The following is a 20,308-nucleotide window of genomic DNA, read 5'->3' as shown; positions in this document are numbered from 1 at the left end:
GATAGCCCTGCCCATCGCCACGAAGCCCCACCCCACTGAGACCCCGCCCCATCACGGAGCCGCCTCAATCAGATCTCGCACCGCACGATCAAGTCCCGCCCACTATATCGGCCCCGCCCCCATCAGGCATGACTACGGCAGCCTCGATCACATCGATGTGATGGCGGTTATGACGACATTGTAGTGGCGGTAGATTTGAATCCAATGTTCAAGCTGCTGTTAAACCGAGTAATTTCTATCCATTAGATTTTTTTAACGTCAGTTTTAGTGCAGGTGCTTCAATAATAAATTCCCAGCCTTGGTTTTCACTGTGCTCACTGGACAATGACAACGAAGTTACTTGCTAAGTAGGTATTAAAACAATCTGGAAAAGTTCAAGAGCATCTTCAGAGAGAGCAACATAATGAATGTTTCTGTTCGGTTAAAACCGAGAACGGTAAATGAAAGGAAGATCAACCGTAAGGTCTTTGACAGGTTTTGGGTACAAGAGATTCAGTTGGCTTTCTGGTTGAGGGCCAAATGGAATGGTATTGGGGCTTGTAAAGGATCAAAGTTCCTGACTAAAAGTCAGAATGAGGAATAGCTGTTGTTTGACATCAAACCAAAAAGAGAAATAAACAAACGAGTGAAACCAGAAGCAGCAAAGGCATATGTAAAAACTGCAAAAGAGGTTATGGTTTGAAATAATGAACTCTGCTGTGAGTCCAGAGAACTGCAAAGATGACATTCTGTTCCTGAAACACGACTGGAAAGCTGCTGCAGGCCATGGGCAGAAGGGTTTGTGTGGGAGTAATGTGGGAGTGGAGGTAAAATCAGCAAGTGACCACAATCTGAGGTTAAGGGTTTGTGGACTGATCAGGAGGTGTATTTGATCTCTCCATTACAGTTCAAATCGCTTTGTGAGAAGTTTACTAAACGGAAAATAGTTCAAGGAAATTGCAGTTTCATGGGGAAGATGTGTTTCTTGTTTGGGGAAGATTTAGAAAGGCAGTTATCCCACTCTGTATATGTTGAAGAGAAGGGTATTTCTTCAAGGTGTTTTAGAGGGGCTGCTTTTTTAATATTGAAGGGGGAGGGGAATAATTTAGTCATTGTGTCACGCTGTGGGTGGCAGATATGGTAGTAGGTCATCCATCATATATGGAGGCTGGTGGGATAGGTCATGGTTCTGGGAGGAAAGGAGTAAGGTAGCGGGAAAGCTGAGGTGGCATCTGCCCTTTACTTATAAAGACTTGTAACAACAGCAGGTATTTTGAAAGTATCTTTGACATTAAAGTATCCCACAAGATATTGAAGTGCCTTTGATAATGTTAATTTTTAAAAGAAGATAGACCCAAGGATGATTAGTTTTTTTTGTGCATCCCAAATGTGAACACCGCTGACAAGACCGGCATTTATTTCTTTATCCCTAATTTCCTTTAGAAAGAGGTGGTTAGCTGCCTTCTTAAGCTTGTTGTAGCCTGTGTAGTGTAAATGCACTTAGTGCTATTCTGGAGAGAGTTCTGACAACAATGAAGGATATTTTGCTCGGTCACAATGATGTGGGACTTGAAGGGGGGAATTTACAGATAGTATTCTCACGCATCTGCTGCTTTTGCTCATCCAGATGGCAGAGGTAAAAGGTTTCGAAGGAGCCTTGGTGAATTGTTGAAATTTGGATATTGTGACTCTTTATTATAGATATTTATTAGGATATTCAAAAACATTCAAAGATGGTTGGACAGGGATGTTGCATGATTCTTGCATATTATGAATAAAAAGCATAAATTTGCTGGCAGTTCTCACCTTTTGATTGCAGTTTTACTCTGAATGAGGTGAGCTTTGGCAATCATTGTGGTGAGATCTGAATTCCTATTTGATTCATTTCTTGTGAAAGAAGTATGTGTTAGGTGAGGAGTGGCAGTTTAATATTTTCATAATATTTTTGTTTTTGCAAATGTATTTGGTCAGTAGTTTAGAATTTGATGCATACTGCTTACTTGATTGCCAGGAGTCATACATAGGTTTCAGTCTCCAGTGTTAATAAATTCCATGCCAGTCCAAGTTACTCACTTTTCTTTGTGGGAAAAGTTTATTTAGAGAATAGAATAGTTAAGAGTAGCTTTTATTTGTCATTTCTACCATATACAACTGATACAGTAAAAACGGGACTGCGTTCCTCCAGTACCGAGGGTGCTACATTGACAGCACAAACTACACAATCGTACACAGCATGAAATGCAAAACATGCAACTTATGGTGTAACAGAAGAATGATGAATAATATATATTTTTCTAGCAGCAATACAAAAGAATTTTAGATGGTAAAAAGTCTGATTACAATGTGTTTTAAGGAACCTGATGGCTTGGGGGAAGAAACTGTTGCACAGTCTGGCCGTGATAGACCGTATGTTCTGGCATCTTCTGCCAGATGGCGGGAGGGAGAAGAGTTTGAGTAAAGTTCTCATCGCACAATCCTAGTGATCCAGCTATCCCTTATTCATATGTGCTCAAAGACAATTGGTACCCACCACATGTTTCTCTCAAATGGCATGATATTAGCAAACTGCAACAATTAGATTGGGACATTTATTGTTTGTAATGTCCACAGTTGGTCAAGATCAGTTTATCTTGCAATTCTATTTAAAGTAAAATAATGTATAGTTTAAAAATTGATGCACGGTTTAACAATTTGACCTTTCATGTTTATTGGGATTGATGATTGGAGTTAACCAACAATTGTTAGTATTTTTACATAGCTGTTTGCTCATGTAATCTTTCCTATATTTTGTCCAGGCAACTTGGTATAATTAGAAAACACTCGTCACCATCTCCTGAGGTCAACAAAAAACCCAAATCCAGTAAGTACCATGTGATGTTTATTCTATATTTTGAGTCAAGGTCAAGCAGTTCTCAGCTGAAGCTGTGTTACAGGGCAGAGAAGATTTCGATTTGGATGTGCAGATGTAATTCGGTTCCTAATTTAAAATTATACACTTTCTACTTATTTTTATATGTTCATTTATAAATTCCTATCTCCACAGTGGTTCAGTGGTTAGCACTGCTACCTCACAGCTCCAGGGTCCCAGGTTCGATTCCAGCCTCGAGCGACTGTCTGTGTGGAGTTTGCACATTCTCCCCATGTCTGCGTGGGTTTCCTCCGAGTGCTCCGGTTTCCTCCCACAGTCCAAAGACGTTCAGGTCAGGTGAATTGGCCATGCTAAATTGTCCATAGTGTTAGATGCATTAGTTAGAGGGAGTTGGATTTGGGTGGGTTACTCTTTGGCGAGTTGGTGTGGACTGGTTGGGCCAAAGGGTCTGTTTCCACACTGTAGGGAATCTAATCTAATCTAATTTATAATAGAAAGTTCATAGTCAAACTTAAACTCTCCTATTTGTACCCCTTAGTAATGGTGATGCTTCATCTCCACTGACAACAAGGTGTTGGTACACTGTGACAAATTTACATGTGCTCTTCTAAATGTAAATGTGGCGCGGAAATTTAAGTGGAACAAATTTATCCTAGGTCTCTTTATGTTTTAAATGCAAGGATATGGTATACATTTTTTTGAAGCAGAACAAATCTTGAAAACAACTGTATCGATAGAGAGTCTTTTCCTCTGGCTTTTTAAGATTATTTAACCAGTTCCACAAGGCTGGAAATCGAAATTTACATAAATTGTTTGAGTATGAAGTATAGGAGTTGGGAGGTCATATTGCGGCTGTACAAGACGTTGGTTAGGCCACTTTTGGAATATTGCATGCAATTCTGGGCTCCTTCCTATCAGAAGGATGTTGTGAAACTTGAAAGGGTTCAGGAAACATTTGCAAGGATGTTGCCAGGGTTGGAAGGTTTGAGCTATAGGGAGAGGCTGAATAGGCTGATTCTGTTTTCCTTGGAGCTTTGAGGGGTGACTTTTATAGAGATTTATAAAATCATTAGGCGCATGGATAGGGTAAATAGACAAAATCTTTTCCCTGGAGTGGGGGAGTTCAGAGGGCATAGGTTTAGGGTGAGAGGGGAAAGACATAAAAGGGACCTAAGGGACAACGTTTTCACACAAAGGGAGATGTGTGCATGGAATGAGCTGCCAGAGGAAGTGGTGGAAGCTAGTACAACTGCAACATTTAAAGGGCATCTGGATGAGGGAATATGAATTAGGAGGGTTTAGAGGGATATAGGCCAAGTGCTGGCAAATGAGACTAGATTGGGTTAGGATATCCGGTAGGCATGGACGATTAGGACCAAAGGGTCTGTTTCTGTACTGTACATCTTTATTACTCTACTGGAAAGTTTCTTCAATTGTCATCTGATTTTGTTTTAACGTTCTTTTATATGGATACTTTGCCACTAAAGTATCTGAGCATACTATCTAACCTACAGCATGGGATACATACCATTCCATCTTAGGACCTAAACATCAAAATATGCAGCAGACCCCAGATAATATAGGTATGTCGGTTCTTTGTGAAAACTAAGCTGGATGCTAATTCTTTCTACTTTGCAGATCAGTTTTTCTCATATTTAATTATTATTGACTTTGAATCCACTTGCTGGAAAGATGGGAGGACTCGCTACAGTCCAGAAATAAGTGAGTATAAGTCTACACTAGTTTGCAATTATTTTATCAAGTATATTGAGGAGCTTCTATTGTATTGTAAATTCTGTGAGATTAGTTACATTTCTCAAAGGAAAAACGTGTAACCTGTAAGAAGGGTAAGAGGTTTGAGAAGTTTTATGATTTAGTAAAAAGGGAGGTGAGTACATGCTCTTCTCATGTCTCCCTCTGTGTGAAAAAGTTGCTTCTCCATTTCTGTCCTCTTGCATGTCCCTGATTTTAATCTCTCCACCATTGGTTGCCATGCCTTCAACAGTGTAGCCTTAAGCTCTAGAATTCCTTCTCTAAACTGGTTCAATTCCCATCCCCTGTCTCTGCTCTTTAAGTTGCTCCTTGACCAAGCTCTTAACGATCTGTCCTCATACCTCTTTCTGTGGCTTGCTCTCTGTCAAGTTTTGATTAATACTGCTCTTTGCTACTTTGAAGAAATTATGTGAGGTTATGATATCTGAATTGATATCAAACATGCTTAAAATTGTGAAAGGAAATCTTTGCTTTTAAGTATGTCTTGGGTGCTATGTTGGTGATTTTGAAGTGGTTTTCTTTATTTTTCTACAATCTAGTTGAATTTCCAGCAGTGCTGCTCAATACTTCCAATGGAGAGATTGAGCTTGAATTTCACACCTATGTTCAGCCTCAAGAGCATCCACTCCTGACTGGGTTCTGCATGGAGCTAACTGGCATTAAGCAGGTATTTAGTCCAATATGGGGCTAAAGTATCTGTGACGAAGACATGACTTTCTTATTGAAATGTTGCAGCCTACATAGGCTCATTCTATGTTTTCATAACTTGCTGCTTGGTGGTGTAGAAGACCTTTGCTGAAGAAGGGAGAAGTACTGTTAAATTTCTCTTGCTTTGTTCATCAGGACAGATTCATAAGAATATTGAATCTCAAAGGAACCAACTCTGATAAGAGCTTAAAGTGTTGTTCTCTTTGAGATTGGTGTTCTTGTGACTGTCCTGATGAATGTGAGATAAAAAGCTTCACAAGCAAGTATCCTTATTTCTCTCAGCAAGACAATTTTTAAAAAATTGCTGATGCCCCAATAAAACTCATCTTTTCTAATGCAAACCTATGTGGTCTAGCCAGCTAAAAGCTGAGTTAGAAAAATGCTTACTGTTATTTTTTAAAGTTTGCGACTAATTTCACCAGGTCACCATTCCTCTGAATCAAGTTGATTCAGATACTACATCATTGCATGATGAGTAAGGTTCAGTCATTGATTTTGTTAAGTAAGGGTATTGAGGGATATGGTGTTAAGTTAAGGCAATTGAAGTACAGATCACTGATCTAATTTAGTAGCAGAACTGACTTGAGGGCGGAATGGCCTGTGCACCTGGGCTGTTAAAAGCCAATAATTTTCAGAGTACTACTTTAATAAATGAGCTATTTTCAATATGATTTGCAATATACTAAGATCCTGAGATTTCTGTCTGGTGTGCAGTTGTAGAATGTGATTATTGAAAGCTTTGGAACTAAGTGTGTTCACTATTATCTTTAATGTTCCCAGTGGCAGGTTGAAGGTGGAGTTCCTCTTGCAATATGCTTGTCGCAGTTTTCCCGCTGGATTCGGAAGCTTCAGCAAGAGAAGAACATTGTTTTCGCTAATGATATGTCTCAGCTATGTGGCCTTGAATTAAGACCTTGTGCTTTTGTAACATGGTCAGGTATGGTGCTAATCAATGTAAGCCACTTATTTCATTTAAACATTGAGGAGCTTTACTGGAACTGAACATGACCTACAAAAGGGAAAAAATACATTGATTACTATTTATTCTGTTTGAAAAGCAATTACACCTCTCCTGCATTGCTGTATATACAGGAAAAAAGATCAATCAACATGATTGTGCTCAATTTAAAAAAGTACATATAATTTCAAATCAAATCAACAATTTCTCGTTTCATGTGATCTTTACATTGACACTATTTTTGTGATATTTCAACTTGTGACCTTTCACTTTCTGCCCTTGGAATTTATGTACGAATTCTACTGTGTGGGTTTGAATCAGAATTTTACATGCTATATTTAATCACATTCCTTTTGATGTCTGTAGACTGGGATCTAGGAGTGTGCTTGCACTATGAATGTAAAAGGAAAGATATTAGAAAACCGGCGGTTCTGAACAGCTGGATTGACCTTCGAGGAACCTATAAGGTACGCACATAGTTTGGAAAGGGTATAGTCCAATATCTTTGCATACTAGGCTTCAGCTACATTTATTCCCATTTTCCATGCTAGTTTTTAGTTTTAGGAATTAAAGTATATGTTCAATCTAATTTAAAAGTGTTTAGGGAAGGAAAAAGATATCAACAGTTACGAAAATCATTAAGAAGGTGTAAATTAGTTGAATGATTAATGAATTGCATCACATAAAACTGTTAAGGAGATTGATATAAAAATGTTATTAGTGAAACAGATAGCTGTTAGAAAGACATAAGACCATGCATGTACAGTAAAAGACTCACCAGAGGCCCACCAACCAAACTGAGAAAGGAGAGAAAAAATAGAGGTGGTTTTGGTGGAAAGCAAATTTATATCCCTGACCTGAAGTGAAGCAGAATCGACTAGAATAACACAACAATATGGAAAAGGCAAAGAAAATAGGCAAATGCTACAACTTAGTATTCTGTCAAACATTGGGATAATTAATGGTTTCCACTCCAGTGCACTTTAGTTTCCTATTTGCCTTGCCCTATGACACAAGCAGCTAAAATTGAGGAACTAGCTGGATTTTGAGGCTCTTTGATGCGATAGCCTGACCAAGATAAAATTAAAACACAGATTCTGATATTTGTATTGAACTTTAAGTAGCAGATAAAGATTGAGAGCTCAGTTGGTCACAGAGGAATTGGTCCAAGTGGCACAACCAGTGTGTTTCTTGGCCTGCCATTTGTGCTGTAAAATTTCATTTTTCCCACACCATTGTCCAGATTGCCACACATTCCCCACAATTCAGTCAACAATTTTTTTTTTCATGGTAATTGCTGCATACTGGATTAATGTAGATTGGAGGGATAGATTACTGCTTAGTGGACACTTGCTGAACGTTTAAACTCTGTTCTTAAAGATAACCCTAACCTCTGGTGGTTTCAAGTTTAACTTTTGTTCCCTCCACCTCCATTCCTATTTGAAAATGATATTAAAACATTAGGTTGATCTCGAGTTAAACAAAACTGGACAAAATTGGCTTGTGCAAAATTAAAGTTTAGATCTCAGTTAAGTGTCTGAATAAAACATTCAAGAGTATGTGCTGATGGAACAGCAGTCAGGTCAATTCTACAATTTTTCAAAATGTTTATGTTTAGCAAATTATGCAGTTATGTTGTTCCATGACCATTGGCTATAGCTCAGATTAACATATATTTACGTTTTCTGTAATGACTGGTCTTACATAACTTGTTTGTATGGCAGGTGTTCTATGGCCGAAAGCCAAAAGGTCTGAATGGAGCTTTGCAGGACCTGGGCATAATGTTTTTAGGACGTGAACATTCTGGTAAGTAGTCCGTGTTGCATTGTCTTGGTACTTGTGTTTGGCTTTGTAGGAACAGGAACAGAACAGACCTGGGCCATTTAACGCTTTGAATCTGATCCACCATTTAATTATATCATACTAATCTTCATCTTAACTTCTTTGGCCATTTTGGTTATATAAACTGTGTATTTTCCTATTGAAACTATATTACTCTCAATTTTGTAAGTTTCAATTGTGTTCCACCCTCAGTTTTTTAAGGGAAGAGAGTTCCAGAGTCTTCTGCCCTTTCATAAATTTCTAACAGCTATTTGGTGAAGGAGGAAACCAGAAGTCAATCTTTTTTCAGTTTAGGATTATTTAAAAAGTGAAATATTACAAGTATACATTTTTTCACCTGACTCATGACCTTAATTTCATAAGTGACTCTTTTTATTCTTGAGAAAACCTTTAAACAAATCATCTAATTGATAACATTTAAAGGAGTAAAGTGTCTCTATGTGCTCAAATTATGGGTGTCCTGCACCTATTATCTTTATCCTTAGTTTCTCCAATTATCACTTTTTTTGCAGTATTATTCTCTTCTTATCTTTCTTTCTCTCACTTTCTTTCTGCTTTCATTCTCTCTTTCTTATTCTTTGACTGTCATGTAAGAAATGGGAGTAGGCAGTCTGGAGTGAGCAAGTCCAAAAACTTACAACTCTCCGAATGGAAGTAATTTACTTTTCAGTCTTAAATGGCAAGCCCCTTACTGAGAACTATGCCTCCTAGTTCTAGAGTCTCTAGCTAGGGGAAATAGTTGGTCAGCATCTTGTATGTTTCAGTAAGAGCACATCTCATGGAGATGGTGTGCAGGGTATTCTAGCTAGGTGGATAAAGAACTGACTGAGCAACAGGAGAAACAGAGTTCTAGTTGAAGGGAGTTTCTCGATGTGGAGAAAGGTGACCAATGGTATTCCACAGGGATCAGTGCTGGGGCCACTGTTGTATGTGATATACGTAAGTGATCTGGAAGAAGGCATTGGTAGTCTGATCAGTAAGTTTGCAGATGGCACGAAGATTGGTGGAGTAGCAGAAAGCCTAGGGGACTGTTAAAGAGTACAGGAGAATATATATAGACTGGAGAGTTGGGCGGAGAAGTGGCAGATGGAGTTCAATCCAGGCAAATGTATTTTGGAAGTCTAATTCTAGAGCGGACTATACAGTAAATGGAAGAGCCTTGGAAAAAGTTGATGAGCAGAGAGATCTAAGAGTTCAGGTCCATTGTACCCTGAAGGTGGCTGCACAGGTGGATAGAGTGGTCAAGAAGGCATATGGTATGCTTGCCTTCTTCGGACGGGGTATTGAGTATAAGAGCTGGCAGGTCATGTTAAAATTATACAAGACTTTGGTTCGGCCGCATTTAGAATACTGTGTACAGTTCTGGTCGCCATATTACCAAAAGGATGTGGACGCTTTGGAGAGGGTGCAGAGAAGGTTTATGAGGATGTTGCCTGGTACGTAAGATGCTAGCTTTGAAAAGAGATTGAGTAGGTTGTTTTCATTAGAGAAAGAGATTGAGGGTGAACCTGATGGAGTTCTATAAAATCATGAAGGGTATAGACAGGGTAGATAGAGATGAGCTTTTTCCCAGGGTGAAGGATTCAATAACGAGAGGTCATGCGCTCAAGGTGAGAGGAGAAAAGTTTAAGGGGGATACACACGGCAAGTGCTTTACACAGAGGGCAGTTGGTGCCTGGAACGCGTTGCCAGCAGAGGTAGTAGAGAGGCAGGTCCAGTAGATTCATTTAAGGTGCGTCTGGACAGATGCATGAGTAGGTGTGGAGCAGAGGGATACAGATCCTTAGGAATTGGGCAATAGATTTAAACATTGGATTTGGATTGCCATAGACTTGGAGGGCCGAGGAGCCTGTTCCTGAGCTGTAAATTTTCTTTGTCCTTTGTTCTCATCTCTCAATACTTTAGACAATATGAATTTCTCCAGGACAACCCTCTATCAATCAGTGATTTGATTTGGTGATGAGGACTGAATGAACATTTACAAGTTTGCAGATGTCATAAAACTAGAGAGAAATTTCAGTTGTGAAGTGGATACAAAGAGGCTTCAATGGAATTTGAATAGGCTGACTGAGTAGACAAGGACGTGGTGTATGGTAAATATTTACTAAGAGGAACAGAGGTGCAGAGTATTTCTTAAACGGTGAGAGATTGAGAAGTGTTGATGTCCAAAGGAACCTGTGTTGATTCTCTTTGTGTGTTACTGAAAGCCAACCTGCAGCTGTAACAAGTAATTAGGAAAGCAAATGGCTTTAATCACAAAAGAATTTGTGTAGAGGAGTGAAGATGTCTTGCTTCAAGTGTCCAGAACTTTGGTGAGATTACACTGAGACTATTTAGCACAGGTTTGGTCTCCTTGCCTGAAGAGAGATATACTTGCTATAAAAGGAGTGTAGCAGAAGATTACTAGACTAATTCTTGAGGTGGTGATACTGTCCTATGAAGAGAGATTAAGGAGACTGAGTCTGTAAAAAAACAAAAGTGATCTTGGTGAAGCTTATAAGGTATTTAATGAACTAGACAGGTTGGATGTAGAAAGAATTTGCCCTTTTTGAGGGGACATAATCTCAGAATTAGGGTTAAGCCATCTAGAACTGAGGTGAGGAATATTGTCACTCAAAAAAGGATTTTGGAGCTTTGGGATTTTTTACTCTGGAGGTTAGTGGAAGCTCAGTGATAGAGGCTGTTCAAGACAAAGATTGATTTCTAAATGCCAACGTTATCAAGGCAATGAGGATATCATGGAGAAATTGCCATTTAATGACGATGATCAACCATGTTCTGCTATGGCTGACCAGGCTAATGGCCTTCTCCTGTTTCAGTGTTCATCCTGTGAACCAACCAAAGAATTTTTGTTGAACTCTCTATAAGAGAATATATCTTTCATTGGGTACAGAGACCAAAGCCATGTACACTACTTCAACTATTGTTGCATTAAAGCCCCATCCAATTGTTGAAAATATCCTTATTCTTGTACTCCAAAACCCCTGCAATAAATGCCCACGTATCATTTGCGTTCCTAATAGCTTATTGTATCTGCGTCAATTTTCTTGTTTCACATATAATAATTGCCTTCTGAGCACCAATAGGTAACAGTTTTGCCGTAATTAAAAAAAAAAGTTAAAGTGAAAATGTTTTCAGTTCTTCCTATCAAAGTGAATAACCTAACATTTCTTCCACAATGTATTCCCTCTGCCACCTTAATAATCACTCTCTTGAGTCTTTGCAGACTTTATGTCCTTCTCACAATTTATTTTGCCACCCAGTTTTATATTACAAGCCAACCTGGATATACTGTGTTCATTGATGTCATGGATTTAGATTGTAAATAGCTGAGGCCCCAGCACTGAATCTTGTGACATCCCTGTAGTAACAGCCTGCTAATCTATTAATGACACTTTTTAAAAATTCCTCCTCCCTTTTTTGTCTTTCAACCATTCTTCTATCCAATATATTAGCCTCAACCCAATATGCTCAAAGCATATTAACTGCATCTTCCATTTCATCAGTTAAAAGAATCTAGCAATTTGTGGTTCTTTAATGCACTTAATCTAATCAAAATCCTTTCTTTTAGTGAAACAGCAATTGACACCAATCAATAAAGTTTTCCCAAGTGAATGAAAATCATTGGTTTCTTAAAATACTGTAGAATCTACTTGATATAATGAAGCCTACCTTCTGAAATTCACAATGAGCAAAAGCAATTTGTGGAAAGTTACAATTTTGATTTTAAAATTGTCTAAATTTGCATTAATCAGCAAGCAAGTCTTACATAACTTGTATGCCCAAAAGCAGATCGCAAATTCCAATTATTCACTCTATTCTACTGTGTTGTTCTCTTTTCTCATCATGTTCAAATCAGGCCTGGATGATGCCCGCAACACTGCTCACCTTGCCTGGCGGATGATCTGTGATGGTTGTACCATGAAAATCACCAAGTCATTGGATAGGGTGAGTGGCCATTTGTGAGCTTCCAGACTTTCATCCCTGTTGGACCCGTAACACAAGATAAATATTTGACACTTATGACTTGGTTCACTTAAGTAATCTTGATACTTGGTGCTTTAAATGTTCAGGATCAAACAATCTGGAGGTGATTACCATAATTGTGGCATTTTCATTAGGTTGCACGCATGAAGAATCCTATTGTAAGACGACCTACTGCAAACTCTCTTGAAGATTGCAAAATTGCCCATGCAAGTCCCAAAGTTAGAGGCACCGGCAGCACGACTTGCTCATTTTCAGAAAATGCTTCTGATGTAAAAAAGGCTGAAATCGGACATACAAGGACAAACTGTGAACGTAATAGCTTAGTGAAGCAAACACAACCAGCTTTGACATCGTGTCCCAAATCTGCCAGCCATCTTACGGAGAATGTAGATTCCAAAAGTTGCACTGATGTAAATATCCACTACAAGAGTTTAATATCCCCCAGGACTCTAATCAATGGACTTTCTACTTCCACTGTTTGCAAAACACAGAAACCTGGACTACATTTGATCAACAATGTTAACAATCAGATCACAAAGGGAAATGTGGAAACTAAACCCAGTGATAGTCCAAATAACTTGTTGCTTGTGTCAACTACTGTTGAGTCTGTTATAAGTTTTTCTGACCTAGATGATAGCTTGCCAGAGTCTGAGGCTCCCTGGCAAGATTGGGAAGAGGTGGCTGTATTACCTTTATCAGGTAATGAGCATTCTATAGATTATGAGGACCAAGAGCAAAATTCTAAATCATCAAGTGTGCTTGAAGAGGAAAATACAGATTGTCCAGTTGCTGGAGGACCACTAAAGAACAGGAAAGATGACAAATTGACTGGTCATTCAGAAGCTGGAAAGACTCAGAAGGTCATTTATAGGAGCCCACAAACAATCATCTATGATGTGGCTGAAGTTATGAAGCAAGCTGAAAGTCAGTCCATCTTCAAAGTACCTAACATGAAAGTTTCCAATGTTCGGTCCAGCTCTTTCAGAGAAAGCATTGAATCTACACATTTTGTGCGGTCCCCTAAATCAAATAACTCTTTACGTATTGGTGTTAAAAGAAAAGACACACATTCAAGTCCCTTCAAGCTTCAAGCTTCTAAAAGACAATCATTTATTGTATATTCAGACAAAGAATTGTCATCTAATGGCTCTCTACCTTCAAATAATAAGTCAATTTCAGAAGTTATTCCTCCAACAAACCATTCCCACAAGGTACTTCAGAAAATGAGTAGTGACAAGATTACTCCTCCGCTATGTGGCTGCGGTCGGAGAGCTAGGAGGCTTACTGTGTCGAAAGTGGGCCCAAATCAAGGGAAAGCCTTCTATTCTTGCACAGTATGGAAAAGGAATGCAGAGAATAGCAAGGGTTGTGGGTACTTCAAATGGGAGTGGGTATTGAAGAAGGAGAGAAGTTCATCAGCCTCGTCTATTAATACTTGTGATACCGTTTCATCTGGAGCCTTTCCTTCTCAACGCAAACATCAGGGCCTCCGATTTTCTTTTTGAAACTCACAATATAGCTGTCTTGTCTAGAGCGTTTTATGGTTTCTTTGATTTATCATGTCCCAAATTAGTCTGGCCTATTGGAAGGTTGAAATAGTGTGGTAACTGTTGTAATCAGGTTTCTGAGTGCACTCAACTAAAATATCTCTGAATACTTGCATCAAATGTAAATGGATTTAACTCCTCATAACTTGTGTAAACTTTTCATCGAGCTTCTTTTGTATGTGTTCTGAAAGTGTCCATTATAATGTCTGTGTACATCTATAAGCCTCAAGTATGAAAAGCTAACTGATTGAAGAAATATGGGGGGGCTCACCATTGGATCCAACATTATCCTGCTAACATATCCTTCATGCATTGTTGCTTTTGTGCCCCACTCCTGCGTGTTTTTTTTTCTCCCTTTTCATTTCATTCTCTTTAGTAGCATTCCAATATCCTGGTTAATTATGATATATGACTTGAGATGTTCCTTCAAAGTTTTAATAATTGAGTACCATGTGTGGTGCATTTATTTTAAATCAAATATTGACAAACATTTCAAATTCTTATGTTTGTGAAGTGGATGTTTTCTTTAGTGAGTGCTATTATAACAGGGAACTAACTTCTGCTAGCAAAAATGTATGTACAAACCCAATTCTGATAGAGATCAAAGGGTGAGATTTTAATACATGCAAAACCCATTCATAGTCAAGTGTGCAATTAAAATTAGGGCTGATATTAGCAGAAAGTGTGGCATCAGTTGGATTTTCGACACCTTTATCACTTGCTAAGCAATTCTGAAACCAAATCATGTTTACTGTTTTAGGGAGAATGCCATACTGTCTTTACTCTTCTCCCAAAGAAATGTCATTCAAGAGAATGCTACTTCATTTATGTCCCGCACTCCGTCAGTCATCTTTTATATGTTTTCATTTAGTTTTATTTTTATAGTATTTTTATATACTTTATAAAGCAACTGCTCTGCACAATTCATTATGTGAAGTGCTTTTTGATGTTCAGGGGTATAAGATGCTATGAATGCCAGATTTTCTTTATATTAAAAAACTATTCCATTTACTATGAGTACCTTTTGTGTGTAAATGACTACAGGTCAACTCTGCAAATGAATCAGCACTGGAGTGCTCATCATCTGTGGAAACCACTGGCCTTGAAGTTTAACAAGTCCGGTTTTCCCTGTAATTCTATTTAAAAATACTTCCAAATCATGGAAGACTTATTTTGGAAGTCTGGCTAGCAGCAATCAGGCCATTTAGTAGTTCTTAAAGAACTGCTGTGGATACGCAAACATCTCCTGATGGAACAGACTAAATGCAGAAATAAAGGCTGACGTTGTCCATCATTAAAATCTTCAGGAATCCCTAATACAGCAAATGAGCAAGCTGCTTTGTGGAACTGATGCTGTAATGTTAAATTCTGATAATTTGCTTGAATTATGATTGAAAATTCACTAATGTGATTTTCCTCTCAATTAGTGCAGTTGAATGCTTCTATTTTTTTTAATTGACTTATTGAAGTTTATTTCCATTGCCTTGTATCTGCCTGCGGAGATGTAAGCCTTAGTAGAGCAACAATGAAATTATCTTCTAATTTAATTATCTAAACTATTTTAATTTCTCTGTATTCTCTGTCTTAGTCATAACTGAACAGCTTGTTTAGGTAATAGTCCGTAGATCTTGAATGTTTGCACTAGGCTGTATGCAAGACTCATAGTCTAGTCCACTCAACTGCTCATCGATGTCCTGTGAAGTAAACCAAATTGGCTGGACGTTTCTGTTTTTAATGTTAGAAATCTTGGAGACTAAGTGGGCTTGAAGTTGGGGGTCCCCTTCCAAAACGCTGCCTGGTTTATCGCTCATTGTTTCACCAATTGTTTGCGCTTTATCATTGAACATTGTGTGCAATTTGCTATACCGTTTCAAAGGGGATTAGGCATCAGCCACAAATGATGGGTCTGACTGAGTAGAGGCAATGAACTTCTACACTGAGATACATTAGAGAACTATCTGAGATTCTATCCTATCTAATACTAGTCTACAACAATTACCAAATTTATTCAATTTTGCAATATGCTAGAGTGGAGTTTGAATGCTCACTACTTGAGTTACTGGCCCCAAAAAGGACTACGCTCCCTTTCCTTTTCTTCAAATATATTCTGTAGACTATATTCTGAAACTAATTTCTGGTGGAAGATATAATTGCAACATTTAGGTGCGATGCCTTTTGGGCTTAAACTCTGTATTTCTTAAACTCTGATAGCTCTGTAATCACCAATAAATGACCATTACATTACTGTCTATGACTTATAAAGTTAGAAGGTGGTCTCCTTTTTTTTCTCAATTCAGACATCAATGTTGTGTCAAATTTTACTTGAAAACCAACTTCAGTGTGGCTATACTTTGGCCGTTATATTTGAATTTAACATGTTCTTCCCCAGTTAGTTACAATGTGAACATTTTCGTATTGTAAAATTTAGGCACTTGAAACATGGGCTATAGTTCAATATATGAAATCTCTGATTGTAATGAGGATATACTTTCCCTGGGATAGAAAAACTGTTGCTGATCGACTTTTTTTTAATGTTCAAGAGCGGATAAAAGGACATTGCATATTCACAATAAATTCCTCCTTCACTATTTTGAACAAAATCCATTCTCTGTTATGACTTGTATTAATCCATAACCATGTTACTTGTATTATTTAAGTTCATTAATCAAATTAAAATTGTTGCTTTCTTTTGATGATTCCATTTTACAATGTTGTATGAGGGTGATCTTGGTCTCGGTTTTGTCCCTGCTCTTTTTCTCGTAGCATATTTCTTTTGACTTTCCCACTAATGGTCTTGGGCAGTCTGTCCACAAATTCAATCTGTGCCGAAAACAAAAGTAGTTCCTGTTAGTGCAAATTTATGAGCATTTCTACCTCTTTGCCGTAAGTTTGGTTATCTAAGGTCTTGCATCTAAGCACTGAAAAGACTATCCTGAAAGTTTTACATAAAGCAAAATCCATCGAATTTTTCTACAGTGATGGATTTATGGCTGTCTGTATGAACATTCATGCGGTAGTTTAAAACTGCAGACAAACCAAAGTTTGAATTAAATGTTCAAAGGGAGCCATGCAAACAATCATATTGAAAATGACATGCAAACAAGACAAACAGCCAACATAGATCCCCAAAGTGTCTGCAATTTATGAGTATCATGGCATAGATCACACTTGGCAAAATCATCTGCCTCTTGTTAGGAAACTGTGATTGGTTTAAAAATGAGTATTAAATAACATCTCAACATGGTGACAGATATACCTTATAACTGGTCTATAATAAAAATACACAGTACGATGACTTGCTATCATTCACCTATCATCTAGATGACTGACTTTGCAAGAACACACAAGCTATTATTAACAGCTGTAATTCTATTTCAGGAAATTAAGTCAGGTAAAATACTGACCTTCCTTGGGTATTTATATGGTGCTGTGACTTTCTTGACATGATCTTGTAATTCTTTGATTAACTTGTCAGGATCAGCCAAGGTATAAGCAGCATTTTGAACAACAAATGCCTTCACAACCTTAAAAACAAAGAAATGTCATTCAAACAGGAAAAATACAAGTTTTCAAAATGTGACCGTCCTGCTTCAGAGACCTGTTAGGTGTTGTGCAAATGACGTAGCTGACTCTGCCACTAAATGTGTATTTTTTTAAAATCCAAATTTTAAATCACTACATCTTTTAAATGAGATGTAAAGGTGAGGTTAGTGCAGTTTCAGATCTTAATTACTGCTTCTGGTTTCCAGCAATTGCAGTTTGTTTGGTTTTCAGATCTTAATGTTTCACCAAATGTGTAAGAACGTAAATATAGCTTTGAGCTTCCTGCCTAAAAGCCACTCCTAGTTGAAAACTTTGGGGGAAATTTTAAATGCAATTTTGTTAGGTCATAATTCCCACTAAAGATATCTGCAGATTAGTTTTAAACTCTCATTCAGTGCCAGAATTTCTTTTAATAGCAAGCTTGTTGTTAAGCTTACCTCGCCTCTGATAGGATCAGGACTGCCAACCACAGCACAATCTGCCACAGCTGGATGTGTTGTCAGTGCGTTTTCGACTTCAAATGGTCCAATACGATATCTGTAACATTTTAGTATGTTGAGTTGCATTATTTGCATCATTAACTTCTCTAAAGCATTATTAATAGATGATGTTCATTCATGATGTTCATTCGGGTTGCACCTGAACCAGAAGGGCACCAATATCCTGGGAGGTAGGTTTGCTAGCACTCTTCGGAGGGTTGGGGGGTGGTTTAAACTAATTTGGCAGGGGGATGGGATCCGGACTTGTAGTCCAGCAAGTAGGTTAGCTGTTTTTCAGGATGTCCAAGAATGTAGGGAGGCTGTGGAGATGGTAGCACTGACAGGGAATACTTGCAGACACAGAGATGGACTCAAGTGTGTATACTTCAACGCAAGGAGTATCAGAAATAAGGTGGGTGAACTTAAGGCGTGGATTGGGACTATGATGTTGTGGCCATCACGGAACCGTGGATAGAAGAGGGACAGGAATGGTTGTTGGAGGTTCCTGGTTACAGATGTTTCAATAAGATTAGGGGGTTGGTAAAAAAGGAGGGGGGGGTGGTGTTGCTAATTAGAACTGGTATAACAGCTGCAGAAAGGCAGTTCGAGGGGGATCTGCCTTTGGAGGTAGTATGGGCTGAAGTCAGAAATAGGAAAGGGGCAGTCACCTTATTGGGTGTTTACTATAGGCTCCCCAATAGCAGCAGAGATGTGGAGAAACAGATTTTGGAAAGGTGCAGAAGCCACAGGGTAGTAGTCATGGGTGATTTCAACTTCCCAAATATTGATTTGAAGCTCTTTAGGTCAAGTAGATTGGACGGGGCAGTGTTTGTGCAGTGTGTCCAGGAAACTTTTCTAACTCAGTATGTAGATTGTCCGACCAGAGGGGAGGCCATATTAGATTTGGTATTTGGTAACGAACCGGGACAAGTGATGGGCTTGTTAGTGGGTGAGCATTTTGGTGATGGTGACCACAATTCTGTGACTTTTACCTTGGTTATGGAGAGAGATAGGTGCGTGCAACAGGGCAGGTTTTACAATTGGGGAAAGGGTAACTATGATGATGCAAGACAGGATCTGAGGAGCATAAATTGGGAGCATAGGCTGTCAGGGAAGGATGTCGTTGAAATGTGGAACTTTTTCAAGGAACAGATACGACATGTCCTTGATATGTATGTACCTGTCAGGCAGGAAAGAGATGGTCGTGTGAAGGAACCTTGGTTGACGAGGGAGGGTGAATGTCTTGTAAGGAGGAAGAAGGAGGCTTACATAAGGTTGAGGAAACAAGGTTCAGACAGAGCGTTGGAGGGATACAGGATAGCCAGGAGAGAGCTGAAGAAAGGGATTAGGAGAGCTAAGAGAGGGCATTAAAAATCTTTGGCGGGTAGGATCAAGGATAACCCCAAGGCCTTTTATGCGTATGTGAAAAACATGAGAATGACGAGAACGAGGGTAGGTCTGATCAAGGACAGTATATTGAGACTGTGTATTGAGTTGGAAGAGATGGGAGAGGTTTTGAATGAGTTCTTTTCTTCAGTATTTACAAATGAGAGGGACCGTATTGTTGAAGAGGAGAGTATGAAATGGACTGGTAAGCTAAAGGAGATACTTGTTAGGAAGGAAGATGTGTTGGGCATTTTGAAAAACTTGAGGATAGACCAGTCCCCTGGGCCTGACGGGATATATCCTAGGATTATGTGGGAAGCAAGAGAGGAAATTGCAGAACTGTTGGCAATGATCTTTTTGTCTTCACTGTCAATGGGGGTGGTGCCAGGGGACTGGAGAGTGGCGAATGTTGTGCCCCTGTTCAAAAAAGTGAATAGGGATAACCCTGGGAATTACAGGCCAGTTAGTCTTATTTTGGTGGTAGGCAAAGTAATGGAAAGGGTACTGAGGGATATGATTTATGAGTATCTGGAAAGACACTGCTTGATTAGGTACAGCCAACAAGGATTTGTAAGGGGTAGGTCTTGCCTTACAAGTCTTATTGAATTCTTTGAGGAGGTGACCAAGTATGGAGATGAGGGTAGAGCAGTGGATGTAGTGTACATGGATTTTAGTAAGGCATTTGATAAGGTTCCCCTTGATAGACGTATGCGGAAAGTCAGGAGGCATGGGATAGTGGGAAGTTTGGCCAGTTGAATAGAGAACTGGCTAACCGGTCGAAGTCAGAGAGTGGTGGTAGATGGTAAATATACAGCCTGGAGCCCAGTTACAAGTGGAGTTCTGCAGGGATCAGTTCTGGGTCCTCTGCTGTTTGCAATTTTTATTAATGACTTGGAAGAGGGAGTCAAAAGGTGTGTCAGTAAATTTGCAGATGATACGAAGGATAGTGAGGAGGGCTGTTGTCGGCTGCAAAGGGACTTAGATATGATGCAGAGCTGGGCTGAGGAGTGGCAGATGGAGTTCAACCCTGTCAAGTGTGAGGTTGTCCATTTGGAAGGACTTTTCTTCAGTATTTACAAATGAGAGGGACCCTATTGTTGATACGGAATACAGGGTTAACGGTAGGGTTCTTAGTAAGGTGGAGGAGCAGAGGGATCTTGGAGTCTATGTTCATAGATCTTTGAAAGTTGTCACTCAGGTGGATAGAGCTTGTAAGAAGGCTATGGTATATTAGCGT

At 38.9% G+C, this 20,308-nt stretch overlaps 2 protein-coding genes across 2 annotated transcripts in view; one reads left to right on the top strand and one right to left on the bottom strand.

Annotated features, from left to right (window-relative positions):
- The first annotated feature begins 197 nt into the window (after nt 1–197).
- On the top strand, nt 198–14,058 carry eri2 (ERI1 exoribonuclease family member 2). Its single transcript, XM_060840162.1, has 9 exons — nt 198–347; nt 2,775–2,839; nt 4,487–4,570; nt 5,161–5,288; nt 6,110–6,266; nt 6,654–6,754; nt 8,012–8,093; nt 11,989–12,077; nt 12,251–14,058. The coding sequence occupies exons 1-9, from the start codon at nt 325–327 to the stop codon at nt 13,619–13,621; spliced, it is 2,100 nt and encodes a 699-aa protein (XP_060696145.1). The 5' UTR covers nt 198–324; the 3' UTR covers nt 13,622–14,058.
- Nucleotides 14,059–16,366: 2,308 nt separating this feature from the next.
- LOC132825577 (acyl-coenzyme A synthetase ACSM3, mitochondrial-like) overlaps nt 16,367–20,308 on the bottom strand; it is a 50,411-nt gene continuing 46,469 nt past the window's right edge. The window contains exons 11-13 of the mRNA XM_060840956.1: nt 17,644–17,743; nt 17,068–17,187; nt 16,367–16,483 (exon numbers count right to left, since the gene is read on the bottom strand). Of these exons, the coding sequence (XP_060696939.1) occupies nt 16,367–16,483; nt 17,068–17,187; nt 17,644–17,743 (337 nt within the window). The remainder of the gene's footprint in view (nt 16,484–17,067; nt 17,188–17,643; nt 17,744–20,308) is intronic.

Source organism: Hemiscyllium ocellatum, chromosome 20 (genome assembly GCF_020745735.1).
Source record: "Hemiscyllium ocellatum isolate sHemOce1 chromosome 20, sHemOce1.pat.X.cur, whole genome shotgun sequence".
In the NCBI taxonomy this organism is placed as follows: domain Eukaryota; kingdom Metazoa; phylum Chordata; class Chondrichthyes; order Orectolobiformes; family Hemiscylliidae; genus Hemiscyllium; species Hemiscyllium ocellatum.
The sequence above is the reverse complement of the archived record's forward strand: the minus strand, read 5'-3'. Positions and strand labels throughout refer to the sequence as shown.

What these genes read in the sequence shown, in the direction of transcription:
- eri2 (XM_060840162.1), top strand. Translation starts at nt 325, where the DNA reads ATGACAACGAAGTTACTTGCTAA. An exon ending in ACAACGAAGTTACTTGCTAA is followed by an intron (nt 348 to 2,774) that starts GTAGGTATTAAA and finishes TATTTTGTCCAG; the next exon opens with GCAACTTGGTATAATTAGAA. An exon ending in ACCTTCGAGGAACCTATAAG is followed by an intron (nt 6,755 to 8,011) that starts GTACGCACATAG and finishes TTTGTATGGCAG; the next exon opens with GTGTTCTATGGCCGAAAGCC.